Raw genomic sequence first — 12,806 nt, forward strand, 5'->3', positions numbered from 1 at the left:
CCATTGCTTTTACTGCTCAGGAAATTCCAAGCGTTTTAGTATTCCCGAGCAGGAAACTGTGCATAAAGACCCAATTTATCTGAGAAATATATGTTGGTCATCTGAATGACCAAATATATATATATATATATATATATATATATATATATATTTCTGATAAATCACAATATCACACATCTTCTTCCTTCCTTTATAAAATTATTTTACATTTTTGAATTAGTCTATGGAAAGTAATCTACATGTGCTCTCTTTTCTTTCCTTTATCCCACCATTTCTTTCCCATGGATTTAATTATGTTACCAATTATTGCAGGTTTTTGCTCTCAAGTTAAAACCAGTAGATCAAGTGCTCATTGGGATATTTTGGAGACTGGACTATGCAGTGAAGAGAAAGTAGTAAGATTCACAAGAAATGATTCCAGGTCTTTTTTGGGAGAAAACTGGGCATTTCATAACATGCAAGATCAGCATCTAACTCAGGAGAGGCGTTTGAGGTGAGTGGCACTCCCACAAGGGGAAGGGGAATCTCGGCAGAGTATTAGACTCACTTGAAATTAAAGAAAAGGTGTAAACTTAGCTAAACAATTGTCTATTCACAGAATTCTTACAAAACTACTTTTATAAATGTGATGTAGATATGGAGCACCTAAAACTTAATTCAGTAGGAAACACTGGTCAGGAAACCTCATATGTAAAAAACACTGAAAGTTACAGCTCTGCTTGAGCCCGCAGCCGGAGCATTAAACTTGTTGCACTTTGTCACAATGCAGAGAGTGCTGAAAACATGCCCATTCATTGAAAATGGCAAATGTGTAGTCAAAATAATAATGAATAACCATCAACAAATCACTAATTCAGAAATCACTTATAATCATTAATCCCTAATACTGTGCTTCCTATTTTGAACAGAAATAATTTGGTGGAGAGTCTCTGTGAAGGTAAAGAAGGTCATCAATGTCTAGAAACCCTGAACCATATTATAGATCTTACTGTGCATAAGAGTTATCGGACTGAAATTCAGCCCCATCAATGCATTAAGTGTGGAAAAGCCTTCAGGGATCATTCTTTCCAGAAGAATCAGCGAAGATCTCACCCTGGACACAAACATTATCCATGTGAAGAATGTGGGCAAGCCTGCAGCTGTACCTCGTGCCTAAGCCCTCCCAGGGAAACAGACATTTTAGAGAAACCCGAAAAACATCAGGATGCTGGGAGAGCATCTAAGAGATGCGTGAAGAGTGACAGTAGTAAACAGTCTTTAGAGTGTAAGAAGTCTGGAAAAGCTCTCACTTGTCCCTCATCTTTTCAGGAACATGAGAGAGGTCATTATGGACAGAAAATCCACATGTGTGAAGTATGTGGGAAATCCTTCAGTTATTATTGCCAACTTGCACGGCATGTGAGAACTCACACTGGAGAGAAACCCTACGAATGTAAAGAATGTGGAAAGGCTTTCACTCGCATCTCACACTTCCGAGAACATGTGAGAGTGCACACTGGAGAGAAACCCTATGAATGTAAGCAGTGTGGCAAAGCTTTCAGTTGGTGCACTTACCTTCGAGAACACATGAGAACACACAGTGGAGAAAAACCCTATGAATGTAAGCAGTGTGGCAAAGCCTTCCCCTATCTCAAATCCTTGCAAGGACATGTGAGGATCCACACTGGAGAGAAACCTTATGTGTGTAAGGAATGTGGGAAATCCTACAGTTGTCCCAAATACTTTAGAAAACATGTGAAAACACACAGTGGAGTAAAACCCTATGAATGTACAGAATGTGGGAAAGCATTCATTACTTCCTCATCCCTTCGAGAACATATGAAAACACACAGTGAAGAGAAGCCCTATCAGTGTCAGCAGTGTGGGAAAGCCTTCAGGTATCCCAGATCCCTGCAAGGACACATGCTAACCCACAGTGAAGGGAAGCCATATGAATGTCAGCAGTGTGAAAAAGCCTATAGGTGTCTCATATCCCTGCAAAGACACATGAAGACACACACTGGTGAAAAATTTTGAATAGAAAAACTATGGGAAAGCCTTCATTCTCCCTTAAAATCTTATAAATGGAGCAGTCACAGGAGAGAAACATTATGAACGGAAAGAATTTGGGGAAACCTTCAGCACTTCACTTATTTTATACTTGAAAACTCAGGGTAGACAGAAGTTTTTTTAATGGAAATAAGTATGATTTTTCCTTTTAAGTGCCTCATCCTGAATAGGGATCCCAGTGTATTAATTTCTAGCTCATGTTAACTGATCTGAACACTTAAGATAATAACTATGCCTCTATGTTCCCATCATCTTTACTACTTATGTTTTATTATCTTGGACTTTAAATAGTTATGCAGTCATATAATACTTGTCTCAATTCCATTACAATGTCTTTTGAACCCAGAGTGAAAGTCTTTTTGGTTTTGTGGTTTTTTTCATGTGCAACATGGTATGAGTTTAGATGAAAAAAAATTTTTTTAATGAATTTATTTATTTTTGGCTGCGTTGGGTCTTTGTTGCTGCACGCAGGCTTTGTCTAGTTGTGGCGAGTGGGGGCTACTCTTTGTTGCAGTGCACGGGCTTCTCGTTGTGGTGGCTTCTCTTGTCGCACAGCATGGGCTCTAGGCGCACGGGCTTCAGTAGCTGTGGCTTGTGGGCTCTAGAGTGCAGGCTCAGTAGTTGTGGCGCACAGGCTTAGTTGCTCCGCGGCATGTGGGATCTTCCCTGACCAGGACTCGAACCTGTGTCTCGTGCATTGGCAAGAGAAATCTTAAGCACTACGCCACCAGGGAAGCCCCTAGATGAAAATATTTTTGATTCTTATTTTGCCTTATGTTCCTAATATGTGATCATGATGTGAGACCTGTGTTGTTGAAATATCTTTTCTGGTTCTTGAACAATACTGGAATTTTCTGACTCAGTGTTTATGATCCTCTTAGTTTATATTACTGAAAAGTGTGTCTTCCATGTTTGTTGCTAGTGGATACCATATCTGTGTTCCTCACAGAAATTAGTAATTGTGGAAGGTCTTGGAAGACCTTCTGTCTCATCTGATTATGTTTATTAATTTGGCCTCTCTTCATTGTCCATGATCTTGGGTGGAAATTGCACATGAAACATTGAGTTAAGAAGAGTGACTTGTTGGTGTGAAGTTGAAAGCTACTATCCAGATGGTGCTACTGAATTTTGTTGTCAGCTGGGCAAGGTGGGAAGCTATATATCCCAGAGTCCTTTTGTTAGTCGTTCTGAGTTAAAGTGTAGGGAAGAAAAAGATGCGTGAGGTCCAGGGCTTCCCTGGTAGTGCAGTGGTTAAGAATCCACCTGCCAGTGCAGGGAACACGGGTTCAAGCCCTGGTCCAGGAAGATCCCACATGCCGCGGAGCAACTAAGCCCATGCACCACAACTACTGAGCCTGTGCTCTAGAGCCCGTGAGCCACAACTACTGAGCACATGAGCCACAGCTACTGAAACCCGCGCACCTAGAGCCCGTGCTCTGCAACAAGAGAAGCCACTGCAATGAGAAGCCCCCGCACCACAACGAAGAGTAGCCCCCACTCGCTGCAACTAGAGAAAGCCCACGTGCAGCAACGAAGACCCAACGCAAACAAAAAGAAGTAAATAAATTAAAAAAGAAAAAAAAGATGTGTGAGGTCCAGAAAGCAGAAGTGAGGAAGCCATGATTCTCGGGTCTTCTGTACCATTAGGAGACGGAGATGCATGGCAACCTGGTAGGCCTGAGTTCCAGCACCATTTTCTGACTTCCGGCTCTGCCCATGTGGAACAGCCCCCAACCAGACACATGTTTGGCATTTGGGTACAGTGAGAAACACAGGTACGGTACGAGGGAACCCTTTGAGTTCACTGTCTTTCTTATTGTCTCTGAGGGCCACGGGTAAGTTCCTTTTGGTTCAAATCTCCACTCTCTTCACATTGAGCTTCCCATTCTACTTGGCTTCTCAGTTTGTAATTTCCAGATGTTTGGAAAATCCCAACCTTTTTTCTGTCCCAAGATCCACATGGGGACTGTTACTGGCAGCTTGCAGTTCCCCAACCATGTGGAGCCCTGAGTCCACAGTCCCCATTTGTTGAGGTCTGCTGGGTCAGCCCTTTCCCTAGTCCAAGTTTTCATAGAAATTGCTGGTGGTGCACATGGGGCCTTTTCTTGGGAAGTCTGCAGTAATTTCTAAGCCCTAGCCCTTGGTTCAATTCCCAGTTTCCTTACTGGGATCTGCTGGTGGTTTAGTGTATAGTTCCCTATGTATTGGAATTTTCCCCCAGAGTCCACATTGGGAACTGCTGATGGCAACTGCAGTTCTCCATTTGTTAGGAATGAGTCCACAGTGCCCATCTGTGAGGTCTGCTGGTTTAATCCTGTCCCTGTCCCTAGTTCTTTGGTTGCTACTGGTGTCCACAGCTCCATTTCCTTGGTTACCGTTGGATGCTGTTAATGTGCACATGAGGTAAAGGCTATTTGCTACATGGGAATTTCAGAAGCCATAGCCACAAAAGTTGGGCAAGGGATGCAAACTTCAATGCTGTTAAAGCACTTGCCACCTAACTCAGACACCCATGTTAGGTTAAGTTGGTTACAAAATGGGTTAGATTGATACTGGGTCACCCTCAAACCTCAAGAAGATTAATTTTCATGCGGTGAGGTACAGCGTAATACATCACACAACTTCCAACCCAGTATCATGTCCCTTTTAGGTGTCAGATTGTCTCGAGAGACCCAAAAGCTTAGCTAAAAATACAAAAACAGTAATACAATGGGATCCTTAAAATCTAAAGAGTCAAGTGTATCCCTTTCTGGCACACTTGCTTTTTTTTAATATCTAAGAACTGTGGTCCCAGAAGCAGTAGATATTTGTAGTAATGGCAAAATCTTGCTAAGCTTGTTTTGTTTCCTGAGAACTTGGCTTGGTAACTGTCATGTTGGGGGCCCCAAAACATGGCCAGACTGAAATGTGGGTTGCACCTAACCTAACAGACTAGGGTCCTACATAACTGCTGTCAGCCCCCAGGGGAATTGCAATGCCCATTAGAAGAACCTCTCTAATTGGATAAGATCATTTTAGAGGTGCACTCAAGAGTTCCCAAATGAAACAAACAGAATGGGATACTTACTTTAATTGGCACCCAGAAGCTCCCAAAAGGCTTCAAAATTCCAAAAATACCTTCATTAAAAATTTCCTTGCAAAAAGCTAATGAAAAATTAATGCTATAAAAGGCAACATAAAGTCCAACAAGTTAACAGCCTCATATACACCCTCATACCTACCTTGAAAGGAGGATCCCTCCCAGAGTTCATGAGACTCAGAGATTTTCTGGTAAACTGCTGCATTATTCTCTTTAACAGCCTAGGGGAAACTAAAATTAAAATTAATTTAAAACCCTAGCCAAATTCTAGTAAAAATTAGAGCTACTGCTCTCCACTTTCTACCCCACTCAGAACCTGCAGATGTGATCCTGGAAAAACTGGCAAAATGGGCTAAGGGTGAAAATTCTTATCATAGTCAGCACTCCCAAATCTCTGTCTGTACTGCCCAGTCGAGAGAGGGAAATAACATTTCACGGCTGTTCCTTTCCAAAATCCATACCAACTGGTTATTGGTCCTTTCTCTCCCAGGGATAGATTTGCTTCCTTGCATGTCTTGTTTTATGTTGTAGGAACTTGGCTGTGGGACTTCCCTTGGTGGCGCAGTGGTTAAGAATCCGCCTGCCAATGAAGGGGACACGGTTCGAGCCCTGGTCCGGGAAGACCCCACATGCCGTGGAGCAACTAAGCCCGTGTGCCACAACTACTGAGCCTGCGCTCTAGAGCCCACGAGCCACAACTACTGAGCCCACATGCCACAGCTACTGAAGCCCACGTGCTTAGGGCCCATGCTCCGCAGCAAGAGAAGCCACCATGATGAGAAGCCCACGCACTGCAACGAAGAGTGGCCCCTGCTCACCACAACTAGGGAAAGCCCATGCACAGCAGTGAAAAGCCAATGCAGCCAAAAGTAAATAAGTAAATAGGAAAAAGAAAAAGAACTTGGCTGGGCTTTCTGCTTTCCTGGGACATACAAGTTGATGGCGCTTTCTTTGGCTCTTTTGTGAGTGACTCTAGATATCGTGAAGATAATATATTTTGTACCTCCTTGGGGACACTTCTTGAATCCAAGACGTTGTTCATATTGCCAAAAATATTCACTGCTTCTCCTGGCTGAAATCTGACACGACATTTGAAAGGACTTAATAACTTTAAACCAGAAATTTGGCCAGATTAGAAGCTGATATGCAGAGCCTGAAAGAAAAAAATTTCATTAGGCCTTTTACCTTAAGTTAAATGTACCCATAGGGAAAGAAGAACATTCCAGCAAAGGTGGAGAAGTAGAGCAATACATGATATCATTTACAACCCAATTCTTTGAGGAACTGAGAGCAACTGTACTTATCTTACAAATAAAAAAAAAAAGCAGCTGTGGAGGCAATCCAGTATCTATTTCTTTTTACCAATTCTAAAACCTTCCCTATTTATCTCAAAAAGCTTTTAAGTTATTGGTCTTAGGAAGCCAGAGTCCTTCTTAGAGAAATTTATATCATTTCCCTGTGCCTTTGAGATAAAAAATGTTAACTCCTAATCTAGGCCATATGTTTAAAGTACAAACTTCAGGGATGTATTTGTAATGAGAAGTAAAAGGAAAGGGGGAAAGGTTATTTTCAACTCAGAAAAACAAGAAATCCTTAAAGTGTCTTCTAAGGTCTCTGGATCTGTGTGTTTGTGTATGTCTATGAATGTATATAAAAGATAATGGTGTTTTTTTACCTCTGGATGGTATTGACAAAATTAATTTATATTGTAAAAGGAGCTCTATTTAATTGCCTTAAAGAAAATATAAGCACTTATATAAATTAAATTCCCAGAATTGTAGTGGAAACTAACCAAAATGCTTTTCAGGTTCACATCATCTGGGAGAATATTCACTAGTGAAGCTAATTTGCATTTGTTGGTTTAATTAAAATAGGCATGTCTTTAGAGTTATCAGCATTAATTATAAAAATGTTACTTAGACGCAAGAGGGAGGGGATATGGGGATAAATGTATGCATAAGCTGATTGACTTTGTTATACAGCAGCAACTAACACAACAATGTAATGCAATTATACTCCAATAAAGATGCTAAAAAAAAAAAGAGTGAGAGTAGAATAAGACCATCAGACTTGCAAGGTATCAAAGCCTGCCTTTCTGCTGCTTCCATATTGGATGGAATATGAGTTATCAAAGCTTGAGAAAAAAACAGGAACAACTAACACAACAATGTAATGCAATTATACTCCAATAAAGATGTTTAAAAAAATTTTACTTAAGTTTACCTAAAGTCAAATAACTTCACTTTATCTCTTACAAAATTTGTCAGGAAAAAAAAATAACGATTTAATTAAATTTTCAAAACTAATCGAAACATAATAGTTGAAAACAAACAAATACATTGCAAGATAAAAAGGGTTTAGGTGAATTTTCCAAAAGACTCCCCAAGTCTTTTGGTAACCTAGAATCTTAAAGTTTTCCTAAGTTAAGTGATGATTTAAGTTAAATACATGGAATATCCAGATCATTTCCAAATAAGAAAAAATACTGAAACATTAGTTACTGAGCATGGGTTTATCGATAACACTTTTTGCTTCCTTTTATGGAGGAATTAAAGATATTCCATTGGTAAAAATGAGGAATTTTCTATGAAACAGCACGTTTCTAGAAAGTATAAAAAGTTATTGTAAGTCTGACAATTCTCCAAATGCTAATGTAAAGACAGTTGTTTACTTCTTAGTTCTAATTGTTAAGAATTCTAATTAATACATGTAATTAAAACTACTGAAAATAATTAGGGAAATAATTCTATTTTCGAGGAAAGTAAGGTATGTTTTTTGTTTAGAAACAGTATGAGGTATGAGGGAAATGAAAGTGATTTTGTCCTAGGGGACTTCATTGGCTGTCCAGTGGTTAAGACTCCCTGCTTCCACTGCAGGGGGCATGAGTTCCATCCGTAGTGGGGGAACTAAGATCCTGCTTGCCATGTGGCACGGCCAAAAAAAAAGAGAAAAACAATTTTAAAAAAAAGAGAAAGTGATTTTGTCCTAAAGTAAAGCTGGTTATTTCCAAGAGAAAGAGAACAAGGGATAAACTAAAATGGACAGAAAATTACAGAAAGTTTGTAAGAATGGAATCGGGGAAAATTTTTGTATGTGATCAATAAATAAATATAAGAATTTTTAAAATTAGCTTTAATATCAATAGTGTACTTATGTAAAACTGGGGCTTCATTTAAATAACTAAGTTTGCTCAGAACTGTAATAGAGCGCTGCATTGCGCAGCTCTTAGCGCTAGGCCGTTGCTACGAGCTGTTACCCCCCCGTTACCAGGCAACTGTTACCGGGAGACCATTAACGCGGGAAGGTTAGAGCCAAGTTAGAGGTCATGCTCAGCCATTGGTCGGCACAGTGGGCCCCGCCCCAAGCTAGCAACTGTCAATGGGCGATCGTTAGAGGGCCCATTCAGCCATTGGTCGGTGCTGCAGCGGGCCCCGCCCCAAGCTAGCGGCGGTCAATGCGCCATAGTTAGAGGGTCCGTTCAGCCATTGGTCGGTTCTACAGTGGGCCCCGCCCCAAGCGAGCAGCTGTCAATGAGCAACCGGTGGAGGGGCATCGAGCCAAGGGTCGCTGGAGTGGTGGTCGTCAGGTGGAGAGTGGGGTAAGAGGCAGATCCTGGCCTTCTCCCCGGGGCCCTCCAGCTCACCCGGCCTCGGGTTGACGGGTGAGCTGGGGGGCTCAGGGAACAGGCTGGGAATGTGTCCTGCAGGGCTCCATAACCCTCACCAGGACTGCCCACTGGCCAGGCCCAGGCCCTGAGGGGGCGGTGAGCCTTCCCCCCATCCCCGCCTCTGCGACTTCATGGCAACGGTAGTCTGCGTGGGACACAGTCTGTGGCACTTGGCCCCCGCCGTTTGGGTGGCCTGAGGAGCCTGAGGGCCAATTGGGTCCCTCAGCGATGACAGCTGGGCAGGGTCTGGGGACCTTGCCCTGAGGGAGCCACCAACCGAGATCTGCCTCCTCTTAGCCAGGACCTGGACCTCGGAGGGTGAAACTTGTGTCTTGGGACCTTGCCTTTTCTTGTCAGAACAGAGAGTAACATTTGTTTGGTGGAGGTTTACACGGTCGTGACCTGACCGTGACCTGACCTCAAGAACAAAGGATCCGACACCAAGAAGTTTGCAACAACTAACCACGCCCCTCCCTCACTTTTCCTATAAAAGGGCTTTGCTGAAAGCTTTCGGGGAGTTTGGGGTTTTTCAGGCATGAGCCACCCATCTCCTTGCATGGCCCTGCAATAAACCTTTCTTTGTTCCAAACTCCAATGTTTTGGTATTGTTTAGCCTCACTGTGCGTTGGGCACACGGACTTGCGTTTCGGTAACAGTTCTCCTTGGGCCTATGAATGCTTGAATGGCTACCGCATAGCGGGCAATGCCTCTCACATTACCTAGCTGTGCTGCCACCTGTTTACAAACTTACTGAGACACCTTATTGCTCAACTCCCCTAAGTTTACATTGTTAATTTAGAAAGGATTTTCCAGGAGGCGTCGATGACTCAGGATTTGCTTCCTTTGGCAGGACCCTACTTCCTGGTGAGGAGTAAAGGTGAATGACGCTTGATCAGGAACTGCCCCATAACTTCTGAAAGTATGGCAGAATCCACAGCTGCCCAACAAAGAACCTTAAACACTCTGGCCAGAGTTTTTCCTGATAATAGGATAGGCCTCGGTTATCTTACAGCTGAGCAAGGAGGTGTCTGTGCTGTGGCCAACACCACCTGCTACCTAGATTAACACCTGGGAAAGTTGAAACTCAGTTACATGAGCTCACTGAGCAAGCCCCTTGGCTGAAAGAGGTGACTCTTTCGGTGGGGTCTTTCTTTGACTTACTTGATTTTGATTGGTTTGGATCTTGGGGAACATGACTCTGAAGTGCACTCCGAACACTGGGCATTTTCCTGCTTAAAATAATAACCATCATCATCATCATCATCTTTCTGGTGCACTGTATTCATTAAAGAGCTTTATTTTATTTTTAAAAATTTTATTTATTTCTAGTTGTCTGCAGTGAACATGGATTACTTGTAAAATTAGAAAGAAAACAATAAATGTCATTAAAAACGTTAAAAAACTGGGCATTAACTATCCCGCTATGTCCCCTTCATCCGTACTGCATATATTTTGTTATCTAGGTCTTTAAATAATTGTAGTTATATAAAACTCATCTCACTTCCATTACAATGTCTTTTGGGCCCAGGGATGACAAGTCGGTTTTGTTTTGGGGGTTTTTTCTTTTGCAACTTGGTATAGGCTGACGTCCTTTTAGTGCACGTCGCTTTTTTTTTTTTCCCCTCCCACCCCCGCGCCCAAAGTGCACATTGCTTTAAGCCCATCGCAGATACCGGGGTTTTTTTTTAATTTTTTTTTTTTACAAATTGATTTGTTAACACCAAAATAGTTGCTGGCAGTTGAATCAATACACGAAAATGGTATAGTCCTAGAAGGATAATAATAGATTAATAAAGTGAATGAAGGGCTAAGCACAGGAAGATTGTAAATATTTTTGAACAAGAGATATTGGATATAAAATGATACATACTCTTTGATTCTATTTACATGAAATATAAAACAGGGAAAATTATTGTATACTTAGGTCATGAAACTAGAGGGAAAAAGGAAATGACCTTTTAAAAGTTTACGATATTGGTGACTGTGAGCGGGCAGGTGGCTCTCCTGACAGGTCATCATAACCACTGGGATGTGAGGTGTAGCCGCAGCCTCTCTTTCTTGTCCAGTTTGTGATGTCATGATGTTTATTTTGTCATATTTCTGTCGAGTGTACATTTTCTGCATTTTTCTGCATTGTGTTTTCAAATATAAAATGCTGTGATATCATCAATATAACTCACCATAATACCACATTTTTAAAAAGTTATCTCAAATAATCTCAATGCATGGATAAAAAGTGTTTTATACTATTTAACATCCATGACAAATTTCTTACTAATTTAAGAATAGATGAGAACTTTCATAATCTTTTGAAAGGCATCTTCAAAAATTTTTTTCATGATAGAAAGTATATATAAGTAGTCAAAGGTCACTTATTCAATAAAATTACATACCCATCACACCCCTTTAGCAGTCTCCTAGATAGCCTAGCTGGTGCCAGGAGAAATAAGTATTTGAATTATAAAGGAAGAAAAAAAGTATCTTATCTTGTTGCTGAAACAGTTGTGCATATAGAACCTCAAAAGCACATGAGGGTAACCATAAAAACGAAAGTGATTAACAGGTTTTCAGAATGCAAACAATATAAAAATAAACATCAATACCTCTCTAATCGTTACCAAAAAGAAGTTGAGTGTATAACTTAAAAGGTAACATGTCCAAAGGTAAAAATGAAATTATTCAATTATCAAAATAAGTCTAATTAATGAAACATATAGAGAACCATATGCAAAACATTTTAAATTATATTAAATGACATCAAAGCAGACTAAAATAAATGGAATGATGGAAAGGGTTCTAGGAAAGGAGAGAGCCATGTCACCACGATGTCAATATTTCACAAAGAGCTGTATGGTTGGCTTTTATATATATATACATTTATTTTATTTATTTATTTTTGGCTGCGTTGGGTCTTTTTTTAAATATATAAATTTATTTATTTATTTACTTTTGGCTGCGTTGGGTCTTTGTTGCTGTGCGCGGGCTTTCTCTAGTTGCAGCGATCGTGGGCTACTCTTCATTAGGGTGCTCAGGCTTCTCATTGTGGTGGCTTCTCTTGTTGCAGAGCACGGGCTCTAGGCGCGCGGGCTTCAGTAGTTGTGGTGTACGGGCTTCAGTAGTTGTGGCTCACGGGCTCTAGAGCGCAGGCTCAGTCATCGTGGTGCACGGGCTTAGTTGCTCCGCGGCATGTGGGATCTTCCCGCATCAGGGCTCGAACCCGTGTCCCCTGCATTGGCAGACGGATTCTTATCCACTGCGCCACCGGGGAAGTCCAGGGATAAGGTTTTATTGTCCAGAATACATTAAAAACCTCACACATCAGTAACAAAAATGCAAATAACCCAGATTAAAAAAACAACAAAGGACTTGACCCGCTGGAAGTCAAAGGCACAGTCATATATTTTCAATTTCATGCATCAAAATGACATACTGATATTTTACATGAAGTTCACCAAAGATACACCGTCCAGGTAAGCATGTACAAAGCAACCCCGTAAGTAACCATGACCCCTTACAAAGTTGGGAAAGAATGCTAATCTTCTAAGAAGTTATGTTGCTAGGGTCAGAAGAAAGGAGGAAAAAAAAGGATCTTTATGGTTGAGCAGGCATCCCATCTTTGAGGAGGTCTGGTTAATATTATAAGGCAGATGCTCACTGCCCACTAAAGGGGAGGGAGGGAGGAGGCCCAAAAGGACAGAGAGAATTTTACATTTAAATTTTATTGTCCTGCCTCAAAATATACATTGTATTTCATAAAATGGATAAACAAAATATAGCCTGTACATAGGATGGAGCAGTATTTAGCCATAAAATGGAAGAAAGCTCTGACATGCTGCAATGTGAATGAACCTTGAAATTACTATGCTGAGGAAAAAAGCCAGACACAAATGGCCAATATTGTATTATTATTCCATTTAGACATATAAAATGTCCAGAAGGGGCTTCCCTGGTGGCGCAGTGGTTGCGCGTCCGCCTGCCGATGCAGGGGAACCGGGTTCGCGCCCCGGTCTG

At 41.3% G+C, this 12,806-nt stretch overlaps 1 protein-coding gene across 1 annotated transcript; it reads left to right on the plus strand.

Annotated features, from left to right (window-relative positions):
- The first annotated feature begins 336 nt into the window (after positions 1–336).
- LOC102989092 (zinc finger protein 77-like) lies at positions 337–7,099 on the plus strand. Its single transcript, XM_028495360.2, has 3 exons — positions 337–493; positions 909–1,600; positions 3,697–7,099. Coding segments are annotated over exons 1-3 (732 nt in total). The 5' UTR covers positions 337–455; the 3' UTR covers positions 3,699–7,099.
- Positions 7,100–12,806: the final 5,707 nt, after the last annotated feature.

The sequence above is a fragment of the Physeter macrocephalus genome, chromosome 2 (assembly GCF_002837175.3).
Source record: "Physeter macrocephalus isolate SW-GA chromosome 2, ASM283717v5, whole genome shotgun sequence".
Lineage (NCBI taxonomy): Eukaryota > Metazoa > Chordata > Mammalia > Artiodactyla > Physeteridae > Physeter > Physeter macrocephalus.